The following is a 25,065-nucleotide window of genomic DNA, read 5'->3' on the forward strand; positions in this document are numbered from 1 at the left end:
ATAGATATGGATGTTAGGTACTCCAAGACCTCCTTTGTCCCTTGGTAGGTGGAGTGGTTTTTTTTTTAGCTACTCTGGTTCTGATACCTCCCCATATGTATTGTTCCAAAATGTTTTGTATCTTGTGTAGATAGTTTATTGGTAATGGGATGGGCATGGTCTGAAGCAAATACAGTAACCTGTGGAGTACATTCATTTTAACCGTGGATTATTTTTTTTTAATCAAAGTTCTTAGTTGGATCTTTATAACACTGCTTCTGTTAACGGATTTCTTATGAGACCATGTCATGATTACTGCTATAATCTATAAGAACATCCGTGCAAGATGTATACATCTCCTATAATAAAAGTTTATTTAATGAATCATCAACCCTTTCTGTAAAGAAATGCTTATGCACCTATTACCTTTCAACATAAGATCATAACCCCTTGTTCTGGTCTTGCTTTTCTTTATGAAAAATGCTTAATACTGTATACTGAAGGATTCGACCATATCTTTTTTCCATCTTTCCTCTAAGCTATACATATTTAGGTCATCACGTCTTAATTTGTAAGTTTTATTTTTAGTACAGATAACATTTTAGTAGTCCTCCTTTAAACAGATTTCAGTTTGTTTATATTCTTCTGGAGATACAGCCTCCAGATCTGTACACAATACTGAAGACGAGGCTTAAAGGGACATTGTACACAAGATTTTTCTTTGCGTAAATGTTTTATAGATGATCCATTGATATAACCCATCTGGGAGTGTTTTTGTAAAAATGTATAGTTTTGCTTATTTTTAAATAACATTGTGCTGATTTTCAGACTCCGAACCAAGCCCCAAAGTTTTAGATGTTTACTCATGTCTACAGACTTCTGCTTGCTCCTGTTTGTATAATGGGTCTTTTAAAATGCAGGGGAGGGGAGAGTGTCTGGTCTTCCTGCTTCTCATCCCATTTCAGTGGGTGTCCCAGCCTAACCTCATCAACAAATAAAAAGGTTTTATACTGATTTTATATAAGTATCTGTGCATATTCTTCTTTATAGTAGTGTAGATTACATGAATTTATATGAAAATTGATGTATACTGTCCCTTTAATGAATAATGTGTACGGTGGCATAATAACCCTACAAAAAATAGCCAGCATATTCATAAGTAGTCTGTCATGTTTTGCACATTCTACTGGAACTACCTCATAGAACATTCAGGATTTCAGCTTGTGTAATGGAAGCACTCAGACTTCAGGAATTTTAGGGAGATTACAAAAAGGAAAGCAGGTATACGTTTTTGATTGGTCAATTTTGCATCCCTAACATTTTTTTCTATTATAAAGTTTCTAATACTATTCCAGAAATGTGTTTGTTATCGCTCTTTGACCACTTGTACCATTGAGAGCTAACATGTGCCCCTTTTTGGCAACAATTTTCACACGCCGTTTTAGAGAGACTTTGTTTATACTAAATTTCCAACTGAGAAATGTCTTCTGTCAGTTGCTTCATAACATTAGATTTGTGGTGAATTTTATGAAAAGATTGTTTCACTAAACTCTATCAAATAACCTTAATCGCTACACATACCACAACTGGAAAAAAGTAAAAACAGATAATAAAATGTGGGATTTTTGCAACAGTTTTTAGCCCTAAGAGCATGGAGATATTGGTTATATATCAAATACATAAAAACACATTTATGAACCAACTTTATTCTTAAAAATGAATGAAGGATTCATATAAAAACACAAACACACACATGAACATACAATTAGCAATGAAATAAAATCTTGAGGTATGTGTCCACTGTCCATGCTTAAAGGGACATGCCACCCACAATTTTTCTTTTATGATTTAGAAAGAGAATGCAATTTTAAACATCTTTCTAATTTACTTATATTATCTAATTTGTTTTATTCTCTTGATATTCTTTGATGAAAAGCATATCTAGATATGCTCACTAGCTGCTGATTGGTTGCTGCACATAGAAGCCTTGTGTGATTGGCTCACGATGTGCATTGCTTTTCTCTTCAACTAAATATATCTAAAAAATGAAGCAAAATAAATAATGGAAGTAAATTGTAATGTTGTTTAAATTTCTATTCTCTATCTGAATCATGAAAGAAAGATTTTGGGTTTAGTGGCCCTTTAACAATTGTAATGCAACCATATTATCCTGTGGTAACATAAGAAGTGCCCCTGAAACAAAAATCCTTAGGCCCAATCCTTATATTAAAGGTCAAGAATGAGGTTTCTCATTCATCAGCCAAAGTGGGTTAAAAAAACAAACATTTTTCTTTCATAATGCAGACAAAGCATGACATTTTATACAACTTTCTAATTTCCTTTTTTTTAAATCAAATTTTCATTTTCCTCTTGGTATCTTGTTGAAAAGAAAGGGAGTCATGGCTAAATGGGAGGACGCTCTACATATTTCAGACACACTGGATAGAAAACATACACAGAGGTAAAGCCTTCCCTTTTAATGCAAATCTCAAATTGAATTACATCAAGGTACTTATTCATTGGTATATGAACCCAATGAGATTAAAGGGACAGTCTAGTATAAATTAAACTTTCATTATTCAGATAGGACTTTTGATTTTAATCAACTTTCCAATTTACTTTTATCATCAAATTTGCTTTTTTCTCTTGGTATTCTTAGTGTAAACTAAACATAGGTAGGCTCATATGCTAATTTCTAAGCCTTTGAGGGCTGCCTCTTATCACATGCTTTTTATATCTCTTTTCAACACAAAGAGACACAAAGTACACGTGGGCCATATAGATAACACTGTGTTCAGGCACAGGGGGTTATTTAAGATTTAGCACACTACAATGCTAAATTTAAGACAATAGATAATAAATAGTCACAGTCATGTGATCAGGGGGCTGGAAGAAGGTTCCTAGATACAAGGTAATCTCAGAGGTAAAAAGTATATTAATATAACTGTGTTGGTTGTGCAAAACTGGGGAATGGGTAATAAAGAGATTATCTATCTTTTAAAAAAATAACAATTCTATGGTAGACTGTCCCTTTAAGTCATATTTGCTGATATGCAGCCTACTTGTTTTAGAGGGTGCAATGAGACAGGTACATATTTCCATCTGTGGTGGACTTGTCCTATGGTGAGTCGTATATGGGAAAAAATATCTAAACTGATTGGGGAGGTGTTGAACCCGGATTTCTCTCTAACACCATCCCAAGCACTATTGCACTTCCCAATTAAGGGGATTAATAGACCAACCAACAAACTTATCGCTTTAATATGCACAGCTGTACGTACTTCTATTGTGAGATTCTGGAAAACATCAATCCCCAATTTTGAAGTCATATTGCAAAAGATTAGGATCTATTGGTCAATGTCAGAATGATCTTGTTTCTAGATAATAGAGAACAAGAACTAGCTATTTGGGAAAGATGGATTGAATGGGAGGAAAGGACAAGAATAGCTGTGTAAACAAATTATAGTGTTCAGGATACGATGATTGGCTATAACAATGTCCTCCATTCAGGGCCGGATTTGCCATTAGGCACAGTAGGCATGTGCCTACAGGCGCATTGCAGCAGGGGGCGCCACAGAGTCAGTGTATTTTTTTTTTCTTAAAAAAAAAAAATTTAACTTTTTTTTTTTTTTATGATTTTGTTGAGCCTGTGAGTGAGTGCTTTGTTTGATTTACTGCAGTGTTTAATTTGTACAGTAGACTAGTGCTTAGCAACTTTATCAGAACAGACTGTCAGTCACACAGAGCAGAACTAGTAGCAACAAGTTTAGCAAGTAGCGCTGCAGTTGTCTTGCGTCCTCCTAGGCTGACTCCCTCCGAGCCCTGACTCCACCCTCGCTCCCACCCCTGACTCTACTCTCGCTCCAGTCTCCAGTGCACAAGTGAAGTGAGTGACAAGTCGTCTCAGACTCCAGTCCCCAGGTGAGTGTGCAGCTGTGCTACTCTGCCGTGGTTGGCGCCACACATGCGCACCATTGCAGATTTGCCACTAATTTTGTTTGGGGCTGGCCGGGCGGCATCATGCCCACGTCTGTCACGTGATGCCAGCTACCGCCCTCTGCCTCTCAGAGTCAGACAGAGTACTAGGCGGGAAGATAGTGAGCTGATGTGCATGCTCATTGCTGCTGGCCTGGGCTGGCTGAAGTTTTGGTTGCTCCATGGTCCACCTTCTGACGCTGTCGGAGCGGAGCCTGTCGCCTGCCCTGGGCCCTGAGACGCCTGTCTACAGCATAACTAAGTGAGTGACTGTGAAAGTGAGTGACCAAGGCCAAGCAAGCGCTGTCTGAGACTGAGTCTGACAGACTAGCACACCCCTTTCATTCTCAGGCAGCCAGTGACAGTAATCACACCCCTTTCATTCTCAGGCAGCCTGTGACAGGAGTGTGATTGCTCTCACTGGCTGCCTGAGAGTGACAAGGGTGTGATTGCTGTCAGCAAACACACTCCTCTCACTGTCTGCCTGAGAGTGACCCCTTTCAGGCAGCTGCTGACAGTCAGTAAATGGGACACTAGGCACCATAACCACTACAGCTCTTTAGTAGTGATTTTATGCTTATTGTCTTTTAGGTACTGGCACTGCAACAGTTTTGTCAAACTGCTAGACCTGTAGTATATGTAGTATTTTGCTCAACATTCCATGCTAAATATGTACTATATGAGGAGTACGTAAGACTGCTGATGCTAAACCCCAGTGTGTGCTGTGCAGTTGAGAGGGCAGTATAGTACAGTGGGTTGAGATTGAAATTTGGTATTGTGTTAGAGGATGTACCAGAAGTAGTCTATCTATGTGGTTTGGTAGATATAAGTGCTATTGGTGAGTTGTGGTGAGTTGTGAGTTGTATTTTTCAATTATTACCCTGCCTTTACTAAAGACAAGAAATCCCATTAGGTATAAATATAATAGCGTCTAATGCTGATCACTTGGTTCTTTAGCTCGCTAAGCATACTGAGAGTTGTACAGCACAGACTTAACGGTTTACTAGGACACTTTGTATTTAAAAGGAAGCACTTTGTAGTGGTTATGTTGCTTAGAAAGACCCTTTTACTTTGAATTGCATTTATTTATTTAGTTATGTTCTAATTCTGTTGTACACTCTGATATACATATTTCGATTTTACACAAATTTAAATGTATACAGCACTTTTATCAATGGTTCTGATACCTCATTTATTTGATTTAAAATTTGTAATATTTATTTTTGTTCTAAATAGAAATATTTTGTAAAAAAAAGTACAGTATCTCTTTTTACTCTTTTTATGGGGGGGGGGGAGGGGGGCGCTTCAGATTTCTCTGCCTACAGGCTCCTGAGAAGTAAATCCGGCCCTGCCTCCATTGGTGTCACATTTAGTAAAGAATGATGCTGAGATGAGTGGTAATTACAACTGTGATGAGAAATGTACAAATGGCTTTATACTGTATTTACTTTTCTTTTACACTTTTTTTTATTTTTCTTCTTCTTTTTGTTGTTTACTGTTTGTATTAAATAAAATCAATAAAAATATATATTAAAAAAAGCAAAGGCGTAAGCTCAGGAGTGTGCACATATGTGAACTATATGGCAGCAGTTTTGCTACAATGTTATCCATTTGCAAGACTATAAAATGGCAACACTATATCCTACCATCTAGTGCTCCAGACACCTACCTAAGTATCTCTTCAACAAAGAATACCACGGAAACTAAGCAAATTTAAAAAAAGAATTAAATTGGAAACCTTTTTTAAATCGTATGTTCTGTCTGAATCACACATGTTTTGGGTTTGGGTGGATATCCTGCAAAATCATACTATAAAGCAATGCAGTTGAAACCTAAAACCTTAAGTGATCTGCGCAGTGGAGGCAGCGTCAGGACAGTGCATGACCTGTTGCACATCGCTCTCTATACACTGAAGTTGCAAATCACTTTCCAGAACAGTACAGGGTGATAAGAACAGAAATGTCATGTGATCTTCAGTTGAGAGATCCTATGTATCACTTCACTGGCAATATTAAGGTAAGCCTTGGCCTGTAGATAGAAACAATATTAGTGTAATATTAGCAACTCAAAAGTACTGTTGTGATGAGTTTTAGTGAAGCAATATATTAACAATCCACAATGTCAAAATAACAATCCTTTACACTTCTTGTAATATACAAAATGAAACCCTAAAAGCCATAAAGTTACAAAGAATAGTCTTATAAATAAAGGATCGCTCAAGTGCCTCTTCTCAAACCCCAGAGAAAGATTTGCACATTCATAGTTTGTATTCCTGCCTAGCCATATGTGGGTGCTTGCTTAGAAGATTAGGTATAGGGTGGAAGGTACCACTCTTTATATCACAAGGGGGGAAGATGGCATTGTTGTAACAGGAAGTATTTTATAATTAAGGACCAGCGACGTACCCTGTATGTCACTAGCCTTTTTTTGGGACTTGATTGTTTTATAGAGCGGTCTTGCCACCAGCGTTGAGACTGCTCTATTCCACAAAGCCTGCTGGAGGGAGGGCATTAATAGTGTGTTCTTGCTAGACTTGTGCTATTATGTCCTGAAAAAACCCTTAACGACCAGTGACATAAAGGGTACATTGTGGTCATTAAGGGGTTAAAATAAAAACACTTAAAGCACTCAAGATTGGCAGTGTATTGACATTCTGAAGATGTCTAACTGTATGTGTAAAAACAGTTTCAATATATTAATAGAAGCAATAAAAGAATGCTTTAAAATGGACATTAAATACTAAATAAATGCTAGATAGAAAGATGCAGTCAAAGAAAAGATTAGTCTGAGAATAACATGTAGATGTATATTTTAAAGTTTTATTAGCTATTTAAATAAGTGAAGAGTTTTAGTGTCTATAAAACAATGGGAGCTGCCATGTTGTAACTTAGGTTACCTTCTCTGCTGTGGGCAATTAGGGACAGTTATAAATAGGTCGCTAGCGTCGGCAGCCAATGGCTGTGTGGAATATAACAGTGTCTTGCCCTTCCATTTCTAACAGGAACTGAAAAGCTCACAATTTCAGAATGGAATTACAGGAAAAGAAGACTAAATAATTTAAGTATATTGCAGACTTTTATATATAACATTTAGCATTTTATATTACAATGTCAAGGTGTTTAATGTCCCTTTAAAGCATCATAGCACTTTTCTCATTGCAGACTTATGTCCATTTAAGCTTGTCCCTTTTTCCCTCTAAGCATGAAAAACATATATGTTACTATATATCCTGCAACTCAGGGTTCATTATATAAGAGAGCAAAAAAAAACAAAAAACACATAGCATTAGTTAAGGGGTTAAATGGATAAACAACTTACATGATAACATAAATTATGCTTACCTGATAATTTCATTTCCATCGAGGGGAGGAGAGTCCACTTCTTCATTCATTTGTTGGGAATTAAGAACCTGGCCACCAGGAGGAGGCAAAGACACCCCAGCCAAAGGCTTAAATACCTCCCCCACTCCCCTCATCTCCCAGTCATTCTGCAGAGGGAACAAGGAACAGTAGGAGAAATATCAGGGTATAAACGGTGCCAGAAGATAAAACATAATTTATGTAAGAACTTACCTGATAAATTCATTTCTTTCATATTAGCAAGAGTCCATGAGCTAGTGACGTATGGGATATACATTCCTACCAGGAGGGGCAAAGTTTCCCAAACCTCAAAATGCCTATAAATACACCCCTCACCACACCCACAATTCAGTTTAACGAATAGCCAAGAAGTGGGGTGATAAAAAAGTGCGAAAGCATATAAAATAAGGAATTGGAATAATTGTGCTTTATACAAAATCATAACCACCACAAAAAAAGGGCGGGCCTCATGGACTCTTGCTAATATGAAAGAAATGAATTTATCAGGTAAGTTCTTACATAAATTATGTTTTCTTTCATGTAATTAGCAAGAGTCCATGAGCTAGTGACGTATGGGATAATGACTACCCAAGATGTGGATCTTTCCACACAAGAGTCACTAGAGAGGGAGGGACAAAATAAAGACAGCCAATTCCTGCTGAAAATAATCCACACCCAAAATAAAGTTTAATGAAAAACATAAGCAGAAGATTCAAACTGAAACTGCTGCCTGAAGTACTTTTCTACCAAAAACTGCTTCAGAAGAAGAAAATACATCAAAATGGTAGAATTTAGTAAAAGCATGCATGCAAAGAGGACCAAGTTGCTGCTTTGCAAATCTGATCAACCGAAGCATCATTCCTAAACGCCCAGGAAGTAGAAACTGACCTAGTAGAATGAGCTGTAATTTTCTGAGGCGGAGTTTTACCCGACTCAACATAGGCAAGATGAATTAAAGATTTCAACCAAGATGCCAAAGAAATGGCAGAAGCTTTCTGGCCTTTTCTAGAACCGGAAAAGATAACAAATAGACTAGAAGTCTTTCGGAAAGATTTAGTAGCTTCAACATAATATTTCAAAGCTCTAACAACATCCAAAGAATGCAACGATTTCTCCTTAGAATTCTTAGGATTAGGACATAATGAAGGAACCACAATTTCTCTACTAATGTTGTTGGAATTCACAACTTTAGGTAAAAATTCAAAAGAAGTTCGCAACACCGCCTTATCCTGATGAAAAATCAGAAAAGGAGACTCACAAGAAAGAGCAGATAATTCAGAAACTCTTCTGGCAGAAGAGATGGCCAAAAGGAACAAAACTTTCCAAGAAAGTAATTTAATGTCCAATGAATGCATAGGTTCAAATGGAGGAGCTTGAAGCGCCCCCAGAACCAAATTCAAACTCCAAGGAGGAGAAATTGACTTAATGACAGGCTTTATACGAACCAAAGCTTGTACAAAACAATGAATATCAGGAAGAATAGCAATCTTTCTGTGAAAAAGAACAGAAAGAGCAGAGATTTGTCCTTTCAAGGAACTTGCAGACAAACCATTATCTAAACCATCCTGAAGAAACTGTAATACTCTCGGTATTCTAAAAGAATGCCAAGAAAAATGATGAGAAAGACACCAAGAAATATAAGTCTTCCAGACTCTATAATATATCTCTCTAGATACAGATTTACGAGCCTGTAACATAGTATTAATCACAGAGTCAGAGAAACCTCTTTGACCAAGAATCAAGCGTTCAATCTCCATACCTTTAAATTTAAGGATTTCAGATCCTGATGGAAAAAAGGACCTTGTGACAGAAGGTCTGGTCTTAACGGAAGAGTCCACGGTTGGCAAGAGGCCATCCGGACAAGATCCGCATACCAAAACCTGAAAGGCCATGCCGGAGCTACCAGCAGAACAAACGAGCATTCCTTCAGAATCTTGGAGATTACTCTTGGAAGAAGAACTAGAGGTGGAAAGATATAGGGAGGATGATACTTCCAAGGAAGTGATAATGCATCCACTGCCTCCGCCTGAGGATCCCGGAATCTGGACAGATACCTGGGAAGTTTCTTGTTTAGATGGGACGCCATCAGATCTATTTCTGGAAGTTCCCACATTTGAACAATCTGAAGAAATACCTCTGGGTGAAGAGACCATTCGCCCGGATGCAACGTTTGGCGACTGAGATAATCCGCTTCCCAATTTTCTATACCTGGGAAATGAACCGCAGAGATTAGACAGGAGCTGGATTCCGCCCAAATCAAAATTCGAGATACTTCTTTCATAGCCAGAGGACTGTGAGTCCCTCCTTGATGATTGATGTATGCCACAGTTGTGACATTGTCTGTCTGAAAACAAATGAACGATTCTCTCTTCAGAAGAGGCCAAAACTGAAGAGCTCTGAAAATTGCACGGAGTTCCAAAATATTGATCGGTAATCTCACCTCCTGAGATTCCCAAACTCCTTGTGCCGTCAGAGATCCCCACACAGCTCCCCAACCTGTGAGACTTGCATCTGTTGAAAATACAGTCCAGGTCGGAAGCACAAAAGAAGCCCCCTGAATTAACCGATGGTGATCTGTCCACCATGTTAGAGAGTGTCGAACAATCGGTTTTAAAGATATTAATTGAGATATCTTTGTGTAATCCTTGCACCATTGATTCAGCATACAGAGCTGAAGAGGTCGCATGTGAAAACGAGCAAAGGGGATCGCGTCCGATGCAGCAGTCATAAGACCTAGAATTTCCATGCATAAAGCTACCGAAGGGAATGATTGTGACTGAAGGTTTCGACAAGCTGCAATAAATTTTAGACGTCTCTTGTCTGTTAAAGACAGAGTCATGGACACTGAATCCATCTGGAAACCCAGAAAGGTTACCCTTGTCTGAGGAATCAATGAACTTTTTGGTAAATTGATCCTCCAACCATGATCTTGAAGAAACAACACAAGTCGATTCGTATGAGATTCTGCTAAATGTAAAGACTGAGCAAGTACCAAGATATTGTCCAAATAAGGAAATACCACAATACCCTGTTCTCTGATTACAGACAGAAGGGCACCGAGAACCTTTGTAAAAATTCTTGGAGCTGTAGCTAGGCCAAACGGCAGAGCCACAAACTGGTAATGCTTGTCCAGAAAAGAGAATCTCAGGAACTGATAATGATCTGGATGAATCGGAATATGCAGATATGCATCCTGTAAATCTATTGTGGACATATAATGCCCTTGCTGAACAAAAGGCAAGATAGTCCTTACAGTTACCATCTTGAACGTTGGTATCCTTACATAACGATTCAATATTTTTAGATCCAGAACTGGTCTGAAGGAATTCTCCTTCTTTGGTACAATGAAGAGATTTGAATAAAACCCCATCCTCTGTTCCGGAACTGGAACTGGCATAATTACTCCAGCCAACTCTAGATCTGAAACACAATTCAGAAATGCTTGAGCTTTTACTGGATTTACTGGGACACGGGAAAGAAAAAATCTCTTTGCAGGAGGTCTCATCTTGAAACCAATTCTGTACCCTTCTGAAACAATGTTCTGAATCCAAAGATTGTGAACAGAATTGATCCAAATTTCCTTGAAAAAACGTAACCTGCCCCCTACCAGCTGAGCTGGAATGAGGGCCGCACCTTCATGTGGACTTAGAAGCAGGCTTTGCCTTTCTAGCTGGCTTGGATTTATTCCAGACTGGAGATGGTTTCCAAACTGAAACTGCTCCTGAGGATGAAGGATCAGGCTTTTGTTCTTTGTTGAAACGAAAGGAACGAAAACGATAATTAGCCCTGTTTTTACCTTTAGATTTTTTATCCTGTGGTAAAAAAGTTCCTTTCCCACCAGTAACAGTTGAAATAATAGAATCCAACTGAGAACCAAATAATTTGTTACCCTGCAAAGAAATAGAAAGTAGAGTTGATTTAGAAGCCATATCAGCATTCCAAGTTTTAAGCCATAAAGCTCTTCTAGCTAAAATAGCTAGAGACATAAACCTGACATCAACTCTGATAATATCAAAAATGGCATCACAGATAAAATTATTAGCATGCTGAAGAAGAATAATAATATCATGAGAATCATGATGTGTTACTTGTTGCGCTAAAGTTTCCAACCAAAAAGTTGAAGCTGCAGCAACATCAGCCAAAGATATAGCAGGTCTAAGAAGATTACCTGAACACAGATAAGCTTTTCTTAGAAAGGATTCAATTTTCCTATCTAAAGGATCCTTAAACGAAGTACCATCTGACGTAGGAATAGTAGTACGTTTAGCAAGGGTAGAAATAGCCCCATCAACTTTAGGGATTTTGTCCCAAAATTCTAACTGTCAGACGGCACAGGATATAATTGCTTAAAACGTTTAGAAGGAGTAAATGAATTACCCAATTTATCCCATTCTTTGGAAATTACTGCAGAAATAGCATTAGGAACAGGAAAAACTTCTGGAATAACCACAGGAGCTTTAAATACCTTATCCAAACGTTTAGAATTAGTATCAAGAGGACCAGAATCCTCTATTTCTAAAGCAATTAGTACTTCTTTAAGTAAAGAACGAATAAATTCCATTTTAAATAAATATGAAGATTTATCAGCATCAACCTCTGAGACAGAATCCTCTGAACCAGAAGAGTCATCAGAATCAGAATGATGATGTTCATTTAAAAATTCATCTGTAGGGAGAGAAGTTTTAAAAGATTTTTTACGTTTAGTAGAAGGAGAAATAACAGACATAGCCTTCTTATGGATTCAGAAACAAAATCTCTTATGTTATCAGGAACATTCTGCACCTTAGATGTTGAAGGAACTGCAACAGGCAATGGTACTTTACTAAAGGAAATATTATCTGCATTAACAAGTTTGTCATGACAATCAATACAAACAACAGCCGGAGGAATAGCTACCAAAAATTTACAGAAGATACACTTAGCTTTGGTAGATCCAGCACTAGACAGCGATTTTCCTGTAGTATCTTCTGACTCAGATGCAACGTGAGACATCTTGCAATATGTAAGAGAAAAAACAACATATAAAGCAAAATTGAACAAATTCCTTAAATGACAGTTTCAGGAATGGGAAAAAATGCCAAGAACAAGCTTCTAGCAACCAGAAGCAATAAAAAATGAGACTTAAATAATTTGGGGATAAAAGCGACGCCCATATTTTTTAGCGCCAAATCAGACGCCCACCTTATTTGGCGCCTAAATGCTTTTGGCGCCAAAATGACGCCACATCCGGAACGCCGACATCTTTGGCGCAAAATAACGTCAAAAAAATGACGCAACTTCCGGCGACACGTATGACGCCGGAAACGGAAAATAATTTTTGCGCCAAAAAGTCCGCGCCAAGAATGACGCAATAAAATGAAGCATTTTCAGCCCCCGTGAGCCTAACAGCGCACAGGGAAAAAAGTGTCAAATTTTTGAAGGTAAGAAAAAAATGATTAATTCAAATGCATTATCCCAAATATGAAACTGACTGTCTGAAAAATAAGGAAAGTTGAACATTAAGGCAAGGCAAATAAATGTTTGAATACATATATTTAGAACTTTATAAACAAAGTGCCCAACCATAGCTTAGAGTGTCACAGAAAATAAGATTTACTTACCCCAGGACACTCATCTACATGTTTGTAGAAAGCCAAACCAGTACTGAAACGAGAATCAGCAGAGGTAATGGTATATATAAGAGTATATCGTCAATCTGAAAAGGGAGGTAAGAGATGAATCTCTACGACCGATAACAGAGAACCTATGAAATAGACCCCGTAGAAGGAGATCACTGCATTCAAATAGGCAATACTCTCTTCACATCCCTCTGACATTCACTGCACGCTGAGAGGAAAACCGGGCTCCAACTTGCTGCGGAGCGCATATCAACGTAGAATCTAGCACAAACTTACTTCACCACCTCCATCGGAGGCAAAGTTTGTAAAACTGAATTGTGGGTGTGGTGAGGGGTGTATTTATAGGCATTTTGAGGTTTGGGAAACTTTGCCCCTCCTGGTAGGAATGTATATCCCATACGTCACTAGCTCATGGACTCTTGCTAATTACATGAAAGAAATTTAGGTTTGCCCATCGGAAACACGGACGGGAGCCGTGGACTCTCCTCCCATTGATGGAAATGAAATTATCAGGTAAGCATAATTTATGTTTTCCATCTAAAGCGGAGGAGAGTCCACGGCTTCATGCATTACTGTTGGGAACATATACCCAAGTTCTAGAGGACACTGAATGAAAACGGGAGGGAAAAGGCGGACCCTAATCTGAGGGCACCACAGCCTGCAAAACCGTTCTCCCAAAAACAGATTCCGCAGAAGCAAAAACGTCAAATTTGTAAAACTTTGTAAAAGTGTGTAAGGAGGACCAGGTAGCCGCCTTACAAATTTGCTCCATAAAGGCCTCATTCTTAAACGCCCAAGATGAAGCCACAGCTCTAGTTGAATGAGCCGTGATACTCTGAGGAGGCTCATGTCCCGCTGTCTCATAGGCCAAGCGAATCAAGCTCCTCAACCAAAAGGACAAAGAAGTAGAAGAGGCTTTCTGCCCCTTGCGCTTCCCTGAATACACTACAAAAAGAGATGTAGACTGTCTGAAATCCTTTGTAGCCTGAAGATAGAACTTTAGGGCACGAACCACATCCAGGTTATGAAGTAACCTCTCCTTAGAAGAAGAAGGGTTAGGACACAAAGAAGGAACCACTATTTCCTGATTGATGTTACGGTTAGACATCACCTTGGAAAGGAACCCCAAACCAGTGCGAAGCACAGCCTTATCAGCATGAAAAAACAGATAAGGCAACTCACATTGCAAAGTAGCCAGTTCAGATACTCAGCGTGCCGATGCAAAGGCCAACAGGAAGAGAACCTTCCAGGACAGAATCTTAATGTCAATGTAATGCATAGGCTCAAACGGAACCCTCTGCAAAACCTTAAGGACCAAGTTTAAGCTCCATGGGGGAGCAGACTGTCTAAAGACAGGCCTGATTCTAGACAGGGCCTGAACAAACTATTTGATGTCACAGAGCTCAGCGAGTCTACTATGCAACAAGACTGACAATGCCAAAATTTGTCCCTTTAAGGAACTAGCGGCAAAACCCTTCTCCAAACCGTCTTGGAGAAAGGACAGAATCCTGGATACCTTCATCTTATGACAAGGATATCCATGCTTCTCACACCAGGACAAGTAAGTCCTCCACACCTTATGGTAGATGCAACGAGTGACTGGCTTCCTTGCCTGAATTAGAGTATCAATCACACTTTCCGAAAAGCCTCTCTTGGCCAAGACTAGGCGTTCAAACTCCACGCAGTCAGCCTCAGATAATCGAGATTTTGATGTTGAAAGGGGCCCTGTTCCAGCAGATCTCTGCGACAGGGTAACCTCCACGGCGGAGAGGATGACATCCCCACAAGATCTGCAAACCACGTCCTCCGCGGCCACGACGGAGCAATCAGAATGGCCGAAGCCCACTCCTATTTGATTCGTGCCACAACACAAGGTAGAAGTGGTAACGGTGGAAAAATGTAAGCTAGGCTGAACCCCCAAGGCACTGCTAAGGCATCTATTAGCTCTGCCTGGGGATCCCTGGACCTCGACCCGTATCAGGGGAGCTTGCAATTGAGTCTGGACGCCATGATCTATCTCCGGCGTTCCCCACCTGAGACAAATCTCCTCAAACACTTCGGGGTGAAGGGACCATTCGCACAGATGGAAGGATTGTCTGCTGAGAAAATCTGCTTCCCAGTTGTCCACACCTGGAATGTGAATCGCAGAGAGAGAGCAGACACCTCCCTCATAGCTAGGGAGCTCCTTGTACTCCCCTGATGGTTGATGTAAGCCACCAAGGTAATGTTGTCGGTCTGGAATATAATGAAGCTGAACGACCCCATAAAAGGCCATGCCTTCAGAGCATTGTAGATTGCTCGGAGTTCCAGAATATTTATCAGAAGGAGAGACAGCTCCCCATTCTGCCAGACTCGCGTACGTGGTCACAATCTCCCAGGACGGTCTTAAGAAGGATGTCCCCATGAACAGTTGCTCCGGACGAATCCACCAAGAGAGGGAGATCCGAGTCCGAGCATCTATGGATCTGCTGTGACAGATCTGAATGATCGCTGTTCCACTGTCTCAACATGCACAAGTGAAGAGGTCTGGAACCTGGCGAATGGAATGACGTCTATGCTGGAGACCATGAGTCCTATCACCTCTATACACTGAGCCACTGATGGGCTTGAGGAGGACTGAAGAGCAAGACAAGAGGACGCAATCTTCCTGCATCAATGGTCTGTGAGAAATATTTTTATGGACATAGAGTCTATTATAGTGCCCAGGAACTCCACCCTGTTGCTGGGAACCAGGGAACTCTTTCCTGAGTTGATCTTCCAACCATGAGATTGGAGTAAAAGAAGAAGAGCCCTTGAATGATCCTCTGCTAGACTGAGCAACGGCACCTGGACTAGGATGTCGTCCAGATAGGGCACCACAGCAATGCCTCTGGCTCTGGCCACCGCAAGTAGCGCCCCCAGAACCTTCGTGAAGACTCTCGGGGCTGTCGCCAGACCAAAGGCAAGGGCCACAAACTGGAAGTGTTGGTCCAGAAACGCCAATCTCAGGAACTTGAAGTGGTCCCTGTGGATTGGCACATGAAGGTAAGCGTCCTTCAAGTCTATGTTTTTCATGAACTGTCCCTCTTGAACTAGGGGCAGAATAGATCTGATTGTTTCCATTTTGAACGATGGAACACTCAGAAACTTATTTAAACACTTTAGGTCCAGAATATTGCCGGAACCTGCCCTCCTTCTTTGGAACCACAAAAAGATTTGAATAGTACCCTAGACCCCTTTCTGCTTGGGGTACTGGTACAATAACATCTAGAGAGGAGAGATCTCGCACACATTCTAGAAAGGCTTCTCTCTTTTTCGGTCTTGAAGACAGGTTTGATAGAAGGAATCTTATCCTGTATCTCGTTGATGGAAGTCTCCTCCTCGACCATTTCACACAGGGATTCACATCTATATGTCGCAGCACCGGCGACCGCTGCCAGCTGAAAAACAAACCCTGTGTGTTGAAACATTTTCCTTAACATGTTTTCCAACCTTTTATCCATGGGCTCTTTAAACGACAAACTATCCTCGAGGGGAATAGTTGTCCACTTCTTGAGCGTGCATATAGGACCATCTACCTTAGAGACAGTACCCCACAGCTCTAGCTGAGCATCCGGGACGGAGACAGTTTCTTAAAGGAAGAAGAAGGGGAAAAGGAAGAACCTAATCACTCTCATTCATTCTTAATAATATTTGCCATCTTAACAGGAACCGGGAAGGCCTGAGGCACCACCCTGTCCTCATACACCTTATCAAGCTTAGGAATCGCAGGTTCTTCTGGAAGTTTCGGTTCCGGAACCTCCAGAGTAGCAAGCACTTGTTTCAGCAAAAAGCTCAAATTTTCCATCCTAAACCTAAAGTCAGTCTCCTCCGCAGCCGGAGGTTTAGATGACACGGACTCCGACCAGAAGGGGCCTTCTCCGAAGAGTCGGAGTGGGCCTCGTAATCGTATAACGCCTCCGAAATTTCCACAGGCATGGACAATCCCTTGGCCCGGGCCACCATGATATGCCCTACGCTTGTGCTTAGCAGAACGTGGTAAGGCATGGACCACTTTCGATACCACCGTTTGCAGTTGATCCGCAAAATCTGATGGCCAACGAATCTCTCCCGCAGGAGTAATGGTTGGACCCTGGGGCACTGCATGTACAATTGGAGATGAATGCAGGGAACGCACCTCACGGGACGGGGAACCCTTAGAGGTGGACGGCTCAGTAGTACTAGACATCCGTTTACTTTTAGATGTTGTAACTTTATTAATGCATGTGGAACATAGTTGAGCAGGCTGTTCTACCAGAACCTCCTCACAATAAACACAGGAAAGAGATCTTGTTAAAGAGGGAGAACCCTCTAACGCGTCAGAGTCCTCCATAGCTTGCACTTTTATTACAGACTAGATTAACTTAATAAATAGGCACCTTTATAACCTCCAATGGCCGGGACACTCACCACCTTCTATGACCTGGACTACAGAAACCGTTTCGTCTCCAGCACCGCTGATCAATAGAGGAAGATAAATAGCCACACCTGGTTACATGGAATGCCCTGCAGGACCGCCCCTGTCTAAGGAGAAAACGCACCAAAAAACGGTTGCGCCATACTTTAATAAGGCACCTGAAAGTTCCACACATTGCCAGAGCCTCATCTCGCACATAACGCAGCAATGACACAATAAACAATATCATGTATAACCCCCCTGTTCAATAATCCCCTTACTAGGAATATTAACCCTTGATTCTATAAAGATAAAAAGGCGTCACACTGTGACCCTGTCTTGCGTGTTATCATTATGTAATAAAAAATGAAACGATCTTACCAGAATCTACGCTGTGGAAGAGGAACACGGCCCTTCAGGTGTGACAGGTTAGTAGCCTCACTCCTGACATGGACTTGAGTGAAAAAAGCAGGCAGCGAAACTCGTCAACGCTGATTGCTTGTGGAGCTGTTAATTAGTCGGGATGGTTTCACAGAAAGACTCTCCCTGCATCTCCTGAGTCTTTCGCCCAGGCTCTCACTGAGAGGCTGACAGAACTACTTAAAACTCCAGTCCCAATGCGAAGAATACTACCCTCCATAAGAGACTACTCTGATCTTCGACACTTCTCTGCCGTCTTCCTGTGACGAAAGGCAAAGAAAGACTGGGGGATGAGGGAAGTGGGGGAGGTATTTAAGCCTTTGGCTGGGGTGTCTTTGCCTCATCCTGATGGCCAGCTTCTTAATTCCCAACAGTAATGAATGAAGCCATGGACTCTCCTCCCCTTTAGATGGAAATCCTCAATACAATAGATGCAAAAGAATGGAGCCCATGTGTATCTTTCTACACTTGGCTAAAGAGATATTTAAAATAAGCTGAATTTGTAAAACATTTTAATCTATCAATCTTCTCTCAGATCAGAACAGCTTGTCTACAAATAAAGCAACACTTTATCCATCCTTACCTCATTGCTCCCAGGATCAGATACCACCACAGGTCGGCCTGTATCACTGGTTTCTCTTATGTTTAGATGCAGTGGGACATCTCCTACAAATAAGAATTAAAGGGATATGAAACTATAAACTTGCCTATCTAGGTATGCTCTTTAACAAAAAATACTAAAAGGGAACAAAGTAAATTTGAGAATAAAAGTAAATTATAAAGTTATTTAAAATTACATGCTCTATCTGAATCACGAAAGTTTAATTTTGACATACTGTTATCAATTAACTTAAATGGATAGAAAGGTCAAAATTGAAATATGTATGGGTGCTTTTAAATAAGCATATTTGCAATATACTTCCATTGGCAAAAATGTTTCTTGTAATACCATGTGCACCAGCATTCAAACCCACATCTATTTAGAGAGTCAGCAGTGGCTTGTATGACTGTATTACTGACACACTATACAACACGGCTAGCTCTCTGAGCTGGGATGGTGTTTGAATCCAGATCGTCTAATCACACAGAGCATAGCGCAAACTTTTACTACAAGTATGTTTGGAAGTAAATTTGCAAAAATGCATCTATTTAAAACTGAAATGCTTTAAAGAGGCATAATAGTTGAAAAATGACATGCTTTAATCTGTTAAGAGAATGTATTTTTTTTAACACTATTGACCCTGCTCTCCTGTGTATTTATTGGATCAGTGTTGGGCTCTTCTACTTCTACAGTGCATGATGAACTTTAATGCACATTTCAATTTCTTTTGGGGGGCGTAGCAAACTACTCAAGTGCCAGGACACATCTTGGAGAAGCACCAGGCTGAAATTTATATTTTAAGTGTTATTTTATAAATATAGGTATAGTTTTTACTTAATGTATCTTTAGTTTATTCCGGTTTTCATTTTTTTGGCCTGTTATTTTCTGTAAAATTATTGTGTAGCATATATCAAATTTGATGCTAGCCTAGAGCTGCTGTTTGAGTTCCTTACTTGTCTTACTGTTTTGCATATAATAATATTTTTCTAGGACTATACTTTATTTGGATAATTGGTAAAAAAAAACAAAAAAACCCTTAAATCTGATTCTGTTACACAGAACTAAATACAGAATAATACAGTATATTGATATTAAAACATAATTTATGCTTACCTGATAAATTCCTTTCTTCTGTTGTGTGATCAGTCCACGGGTCATCATTACTTCTGGGATATAACTCCTCCCCAACAGGAAATGCAAGAGGATTCACCCAGCAGAGCTGCATATAGCTCCTCCCCTCTACGTCAGTCCCAGTCATTCGACCAAGAATCAACGAGAAAGGAGTAACCAAGGGTGAAGTGGTGACTGGAGAATAATTTAAAAGATATCTACCTGCCTTAAAACAGGGCGGGCCGTGGACTGATCACACAACAGAAGAAAGGAATTTATCAGGTAAGCATAAATTATGTTTTCTTCTGTTATGTGTGATCAGTCCACGGGTCATCATTACTTCTGGGATACCAATACCAAAGCAAAAGTACACGGATGACGGGAGGGATAGGCAGGCTCATTATATAGAAGGAACCACTGCCTGAAGAACCTTTCTCCCAAAAATAACCTCCGAAGAAGCAAAAGTGTCAAATTTGTAAAATTTGGAAAAAGTATGAAGCGAAGACCAAGTTGCAGCCTTGCAAATCTGTTCAACAGAGGCCTCATTCTTAAAGGCCCAAGTGGAAGCCACAGCTCTAGTGGAGTGAGCTGTAATTCTTTCAGGAGGCTGCTGTCCAGCAGTCTCATAGGCTAAACGTATTATGCTACGAAGCCAAAAAGAGAGAGAGGTAGCAGAAGCTTTTTGACCTCTCCTCTGTCCAGAGTAAACGACAAACAAGGAAGAAGTTTGGCGAAAATCTTTAGTTGCCTGCAAGTAGAACTTGAGGGCACGAACTACATCCAGATTGTGTAGAAGACGTTCCTTCTTTGAAGAAGGATTTGGACACAAGGATGGTACAACAATCTCTTGATTGATGTTCCTGTTAGTGACTACCTTAGGTAAGAACCCAGGTTTAGTACGCAGAACTACCTTGTCTGAGTGAAAAATCAGATAAGGGGAATCACAATGTAAGGCTGATAACTCAGAGACTCTTCGAGCCGAGGAAATAGCCATTAAAAACAAAACTTTCCAAGATAACATCTTTATATCAATGGAATGAAGGGGTTCAAACGGAACACCCTGTAAAACGTTAAGAACTAAGTTTAAACTCCATGGTGGAGCAACAGCTTTAAATACAGGCTTGATCCTAGCTAAAGCCTGACAAAAGGACTGGACATCTGGATTTTCTGACAGACGTCTGTGTAACAAGATGGACAGAGCTGAAATCTGTCCCTTTAATGAACTAGCTGATAAACCCTTTTCTAAACCTTCTTGTAGAAAAGACAATATCCTAGCGATCCTAACCTTACTCCAGGAGTAACCTTTGGATTCGCACCAGTATAGGTATTTCCGCCATATTTTATGGTAAATCCTTCTGGTAACAGGCTTCCTAGCCTGAATCAGGGTATCAATAACCGACTCAGAAAAACCACGTTTTGATAAAATCAAGCGTTCAATTTCCAAGCAGTCAGCTTCAGAGAAGTTAGATTTTGATGTTTGAATGGACCCTGTATCAGAAGGTCCTGTCTTAGAGGTAGAGACCAAGGCGGACAGGATGACATGTCCACCAGATCTGCATACCAAGTCCTGCGTGGCCATGCAGGTGCTATTAGAATTACTGATGCTCTCTCCTGTTTGATTTTGGCAATCAATCGAGGAAGCAGCGGGAAGGGTGGAAACACATAAGCCATCCCGAAGTTCCAAGGTGCTGTCAAAGCATCTATCAGAACCGCTCCCGGGTCCCTGGATCTGGACCCGTAGCGAGGAAGTTTGGCGTTCTGGCGAGACGCCATGAGATCTATCTCTGGTTTGCCCCAACGTCGAAGTATTTGGGCAAAGACCTCCGGATGAAGTTCCCACTCCCCCGGATGAAAAGTCTGGCGACTCAAGAAATCCGCCTCCCAGTTCTCCACTCCCGGGATGTGGATTGCTGACAGGTGGCAAGAGTGAGACTCTGCCCAACGAATTATCTTTGATACTTCCATCATTGCTAGGGAGCTTCTTGTCCCTCCCTGATGGTTGATGTAAGCTACAGTCGTGATGTTGTCCGACTGAAACCTGATGAACCCCCGAGTTGTTAACTGGGGCCAAGCCAGAAGGGCATTGAGAACTGCTCTCAATTCCAGAATGTTTATTGGAAGGAGACTCTCCTCCTGATTCCATAGTCCCTGAGCCTTCAGAGAATTCCAGACAGCGCCCCAACCTAGTAGGCTGGCGTCTGTTGTTACAATTGTCCAGTCTGGCCTGCTGAATGGCATCCCCCTGGACAGGTGTGGCCGATGAAGCCACCATAGAAGAGAATTTCTGGTCTCTTGATTCAGATTCAGAGTAGGGGACAAATCTGAGTAATCCCCATTCCACTGACTTAGCATGCATAATTGCAGCGGTCTGAGGTGTAGGCGTGCAAAAGGTACTATGTCCATTGCCGCTACCATTAAGCCGATCACCTCCATGCATTGAGCTACTGACGGGTGTTGAATGGAATGAAGGACGCGGCATGCATTTTGAAGCTTTGTTAACCTGTCTTCTGTCAGGTAAATCTTCATTTCTACAGAATCTATAAGAGTCCCCAAGAATGGAACTCTTGTGAGAGGAAAAAGAGAACTCTTCTTTTCGTTCACCTTCCATCCATGCGACCTTAGAAATGCCAGAACTAACTCTGTATGAGACTTGGCAGTTTGAAAGCTTGAAGCTTGTATTAGAATGTCGTCTAGGTACGGAGCTACCGAAATCCCTCGCGGTCTTAGTACCGCTAGAAGGGAACCCAGAACCTTTGTGAAGATTCTTGGAGCCGTAGCCAGTCCGAATGGAAGAGCTACAAACTGGTAGTGCCTGTCTAAGAAGGCAAACCTTAGGTACCGGTGATGATCTTTGTGGATCGGTATGTGAAGGTAAGCATCCTTTAAATCCACTGTGGTCATGTACTGACCCTCTTGGATCATGGGTAAGATTGTCCGAATAGTTTCCATTTTGAACGATGGAACTCTTAGGAATTTGTTTAGAATCTTTAAATCTAAGATTGGCCTGAAAGTTCCCTCTTTTTTGGGAACCACAAACAGGTTTGAGTAGAACCCTTGTCCTTGTTCCGATCGTGGAACCGGATGGATCACTCCCATTAATAACAGATCTTGTACGCAGCGTAGAAACGCTTCTTTCTTTATCTGGTTTGTTGACAACCTTGACAGATGAAATCTCCCTCTTGGGGGAGATAATTTGAAGTCTAGAAGGTATCCCTGAGATATGATCTCTAGAGCCCAGGGATCCTGAACATCTCTTGCCCAGGCCTGGGCAAAGAGAGAGAGTCTGCCCCCCACTAGATCCGGTCCCGGATCGGGGGCTCTCGGTTCATGCTGTCTTTGGGGCAGCAGCAGGTTTCCTGGCCTGCTTGCTCTTGTTCCAGGACTGGTTAGGCTTCCAGCCTTGCCTGTAACGAGCAACAGCTCCTTCCTGTTTTGGTGCAGTGGAGGTTGATGCTGCTCCTGTTTTGAAATTCCGAAATGGACGAAAATTAGACTGTCTAGCCTTAGCTTTGGCTTTGTCTTGAGGTAGGGCGTGGCCCTTACCACCTGTAATGTCAGCGATAATTTCTTTCAAACCGGGCCCAAATAAAGACTGCCCCTTGAAAGGTATATTAAGTAATTTGGACTTAGAAGTCACATCAGCTGACCAGGATTTTAGCCACAGCGCCCTACGTGCCTGTATGGCGAATCCTGAGTTCTTAGCCGTGAGTTTAGTTAAATGTACTACGGCCTCCGAAATGAAAGAATTAGCTAGTTTAAGGACTCTAAGCCTGTCCGTAATGTCGTCTAGCGTAGATGAACTAAGGTTCTCTTCCAGCGACTCAATCCAAAATGCTGCCGCAGCCGTAATCGGCGCGATACATGCAAGGGGTTGTAATATAAAACCTTGTTGAACAAACATTTTCTTAAGGTAACCCTCTAACTTTTTATCCATTGGATCTGAAAAAGCACAGCTATCCTCCACCGGGATAGTGGTACGCTTAGCTAAAGTAGAAACTGCTCCCTCCACCTTGGGGACCGTCTGCCATAAGTCCCTAGTGGTGGCGTCTATTGGGAACATCTTTCTAAATATTGGAGGGGGTGAGAACGGCACACCGGGTCTATCCCACTCCTTAGTAACAATTTCAGTTAGTCTCTTAGGTATAGGAAAAACGTCAGTACTCGCCGGTACCGCAAAGTATTTATCCAACCTACACAGTTTCTCTGGTATTGCAACGGTGTTACAATCGTTAAGAGCTGCTAAGACCTCCCCTAGTAATACACGGAGGTTCTCCAATTTAAATTTAAAATTTGAAATATCTGAGTCCAATTTGTTTGGATCAGAACCGTCACCCACAGAATGAAGCTCTCCGTCCTCATGCTCTGCGAGCTGTGACGCAGTATCAGACATGGCCCTAGCATTGTCAGCGCACTCTGTTCTCACCCCAGAGTGATCACGCTTGCCTCTTAGTTCTGGTAATTTAGACAAAACTTCAGTCATAACAGTAGCCATATCTTGTAATGTTATCTGTAATGGCCGCCCAGATGTACTAGGCGCCATAATATCACGCACCTCCCGGGCGGGAGATGCAGGTACTGCCGCGTGAGGCGAGTTAGTCGGCATAACTCTCCCCTCGCTGTTTGGTGAAATTTGTTCACATTGTACAGATTGACTTTTATTTAAAGTAGCATCAATACAGTTAGTACATAAATTTCTATTGGGCTCCACCTTGGCATTGGAACAAATGACACAGATATCTTCCTCTGAGTCAGACATGTTTAACACACTAGCAAAAAACTTACAACTTGGTTATAATCTTTTTTAGCAAAAAAATACTGTGCCTCAAAGAGGTACTAAACGATTAAATAACAGTTGAAATAATGAACTGAAAAACAGTTATAGCATCAAACTTTAAAACAACACAACTCTTAGCAAAGGTTTGTTCCCATTAGTAAAATAACAATAATTAAATTTGACATAAAAAGTACAAAGCAACGTTTTTATGCACAGTCACTATAAGAATTCTCACAGCTCTGCTGAGAGAAGTTACCTCCCTTCAAAGAAGTTTGAAGACCCCTGAGATCTGTCAGAGATGAACCGGATCATGCAGGAAAAATAAAAATGACTGACTGGAATTTTTTGATGCGTAGTAAAGAGCGCCAAAAACGGCCCCTCCCTCTCCCACACAGCAGTGAAGAGAAACGAAACTGTCACAATTACAAGCAAAAAACTGCCAAGTGGAAAATAATGCCCAAATATCTATTCACACAGTACCTCAGCAATGTAAACGATTCTACATTCCAGCAAAAACGTTTAACATGATAAATAGTTATTAAAAGTATTAGTGACCTTTAGCAGAGTAGTTCCGGTGAAATACCATCCCCAGAATACTGAAGTGTATACATACATGTCATTTTAACGGTATGGCAGGATTTTCTCATCAATTCCATTCAGAAAATAAAAACTGCTACATACCTCAATGCAGATTCATCTGCCCGCTGTCCCCTGATCTGAAGCCTTTACCTCCCTCAGATGGCCGAGAACAGCAATATGATCTTAACTACTCCGGTTAAAATCATAGTAAAAAACTCTGGCAGATTCTTCCTCAA

At 41.0% G+C, this 25,065-nt stretch overlaps 1 protein-coding gene across 1 annotated transcript in view; it reads right to left on the minus strand.

The window, feature by feature from the left end:
- Window positions 1-1,665: 1,665 nt before the first annotated feature.
- NUBPL (NUBP iron-sulfur cluster assembly factor, mitochondrial) overlaps window positions 1,666-25,065 on the minus strand; it is an 82,446-nt gene continuing 59,046 nt past the window's right edge. Inside the window, exons 10-11 of the mRNA XM_053697927.1 lie at window positions 18,349-18,431; window positions 1,666-5,982 (exon numbers count right to left, since the gene is read on the minus strand). Coding sequence (XP_053553902.1) covers window positions 5,917-5,982; window positions 18,349-18,431 — 149 coding nt within the window. The 3' untranslated portion in view covers window positions 1,666-5,916. The remainder of the gene's footprint in view (window positions 5,983-18,348; window positions 18,432-25,065) is intronic.

The sequence above is a fragment of the Bombina bombina genome, chromosome 1 (assembly GCF_027579735.1).
Source record: "Bombina bombina isolate aBomBom1 chromosome 1, aBomBom1.pri, whole genome shotgun sequence".
Classification (NCBI taxonomy): Eukaryota; Metazoa; Chordata; class Amphibia; order Anura; family Bombinatoridae; genus Bombina; species Bombina bombina.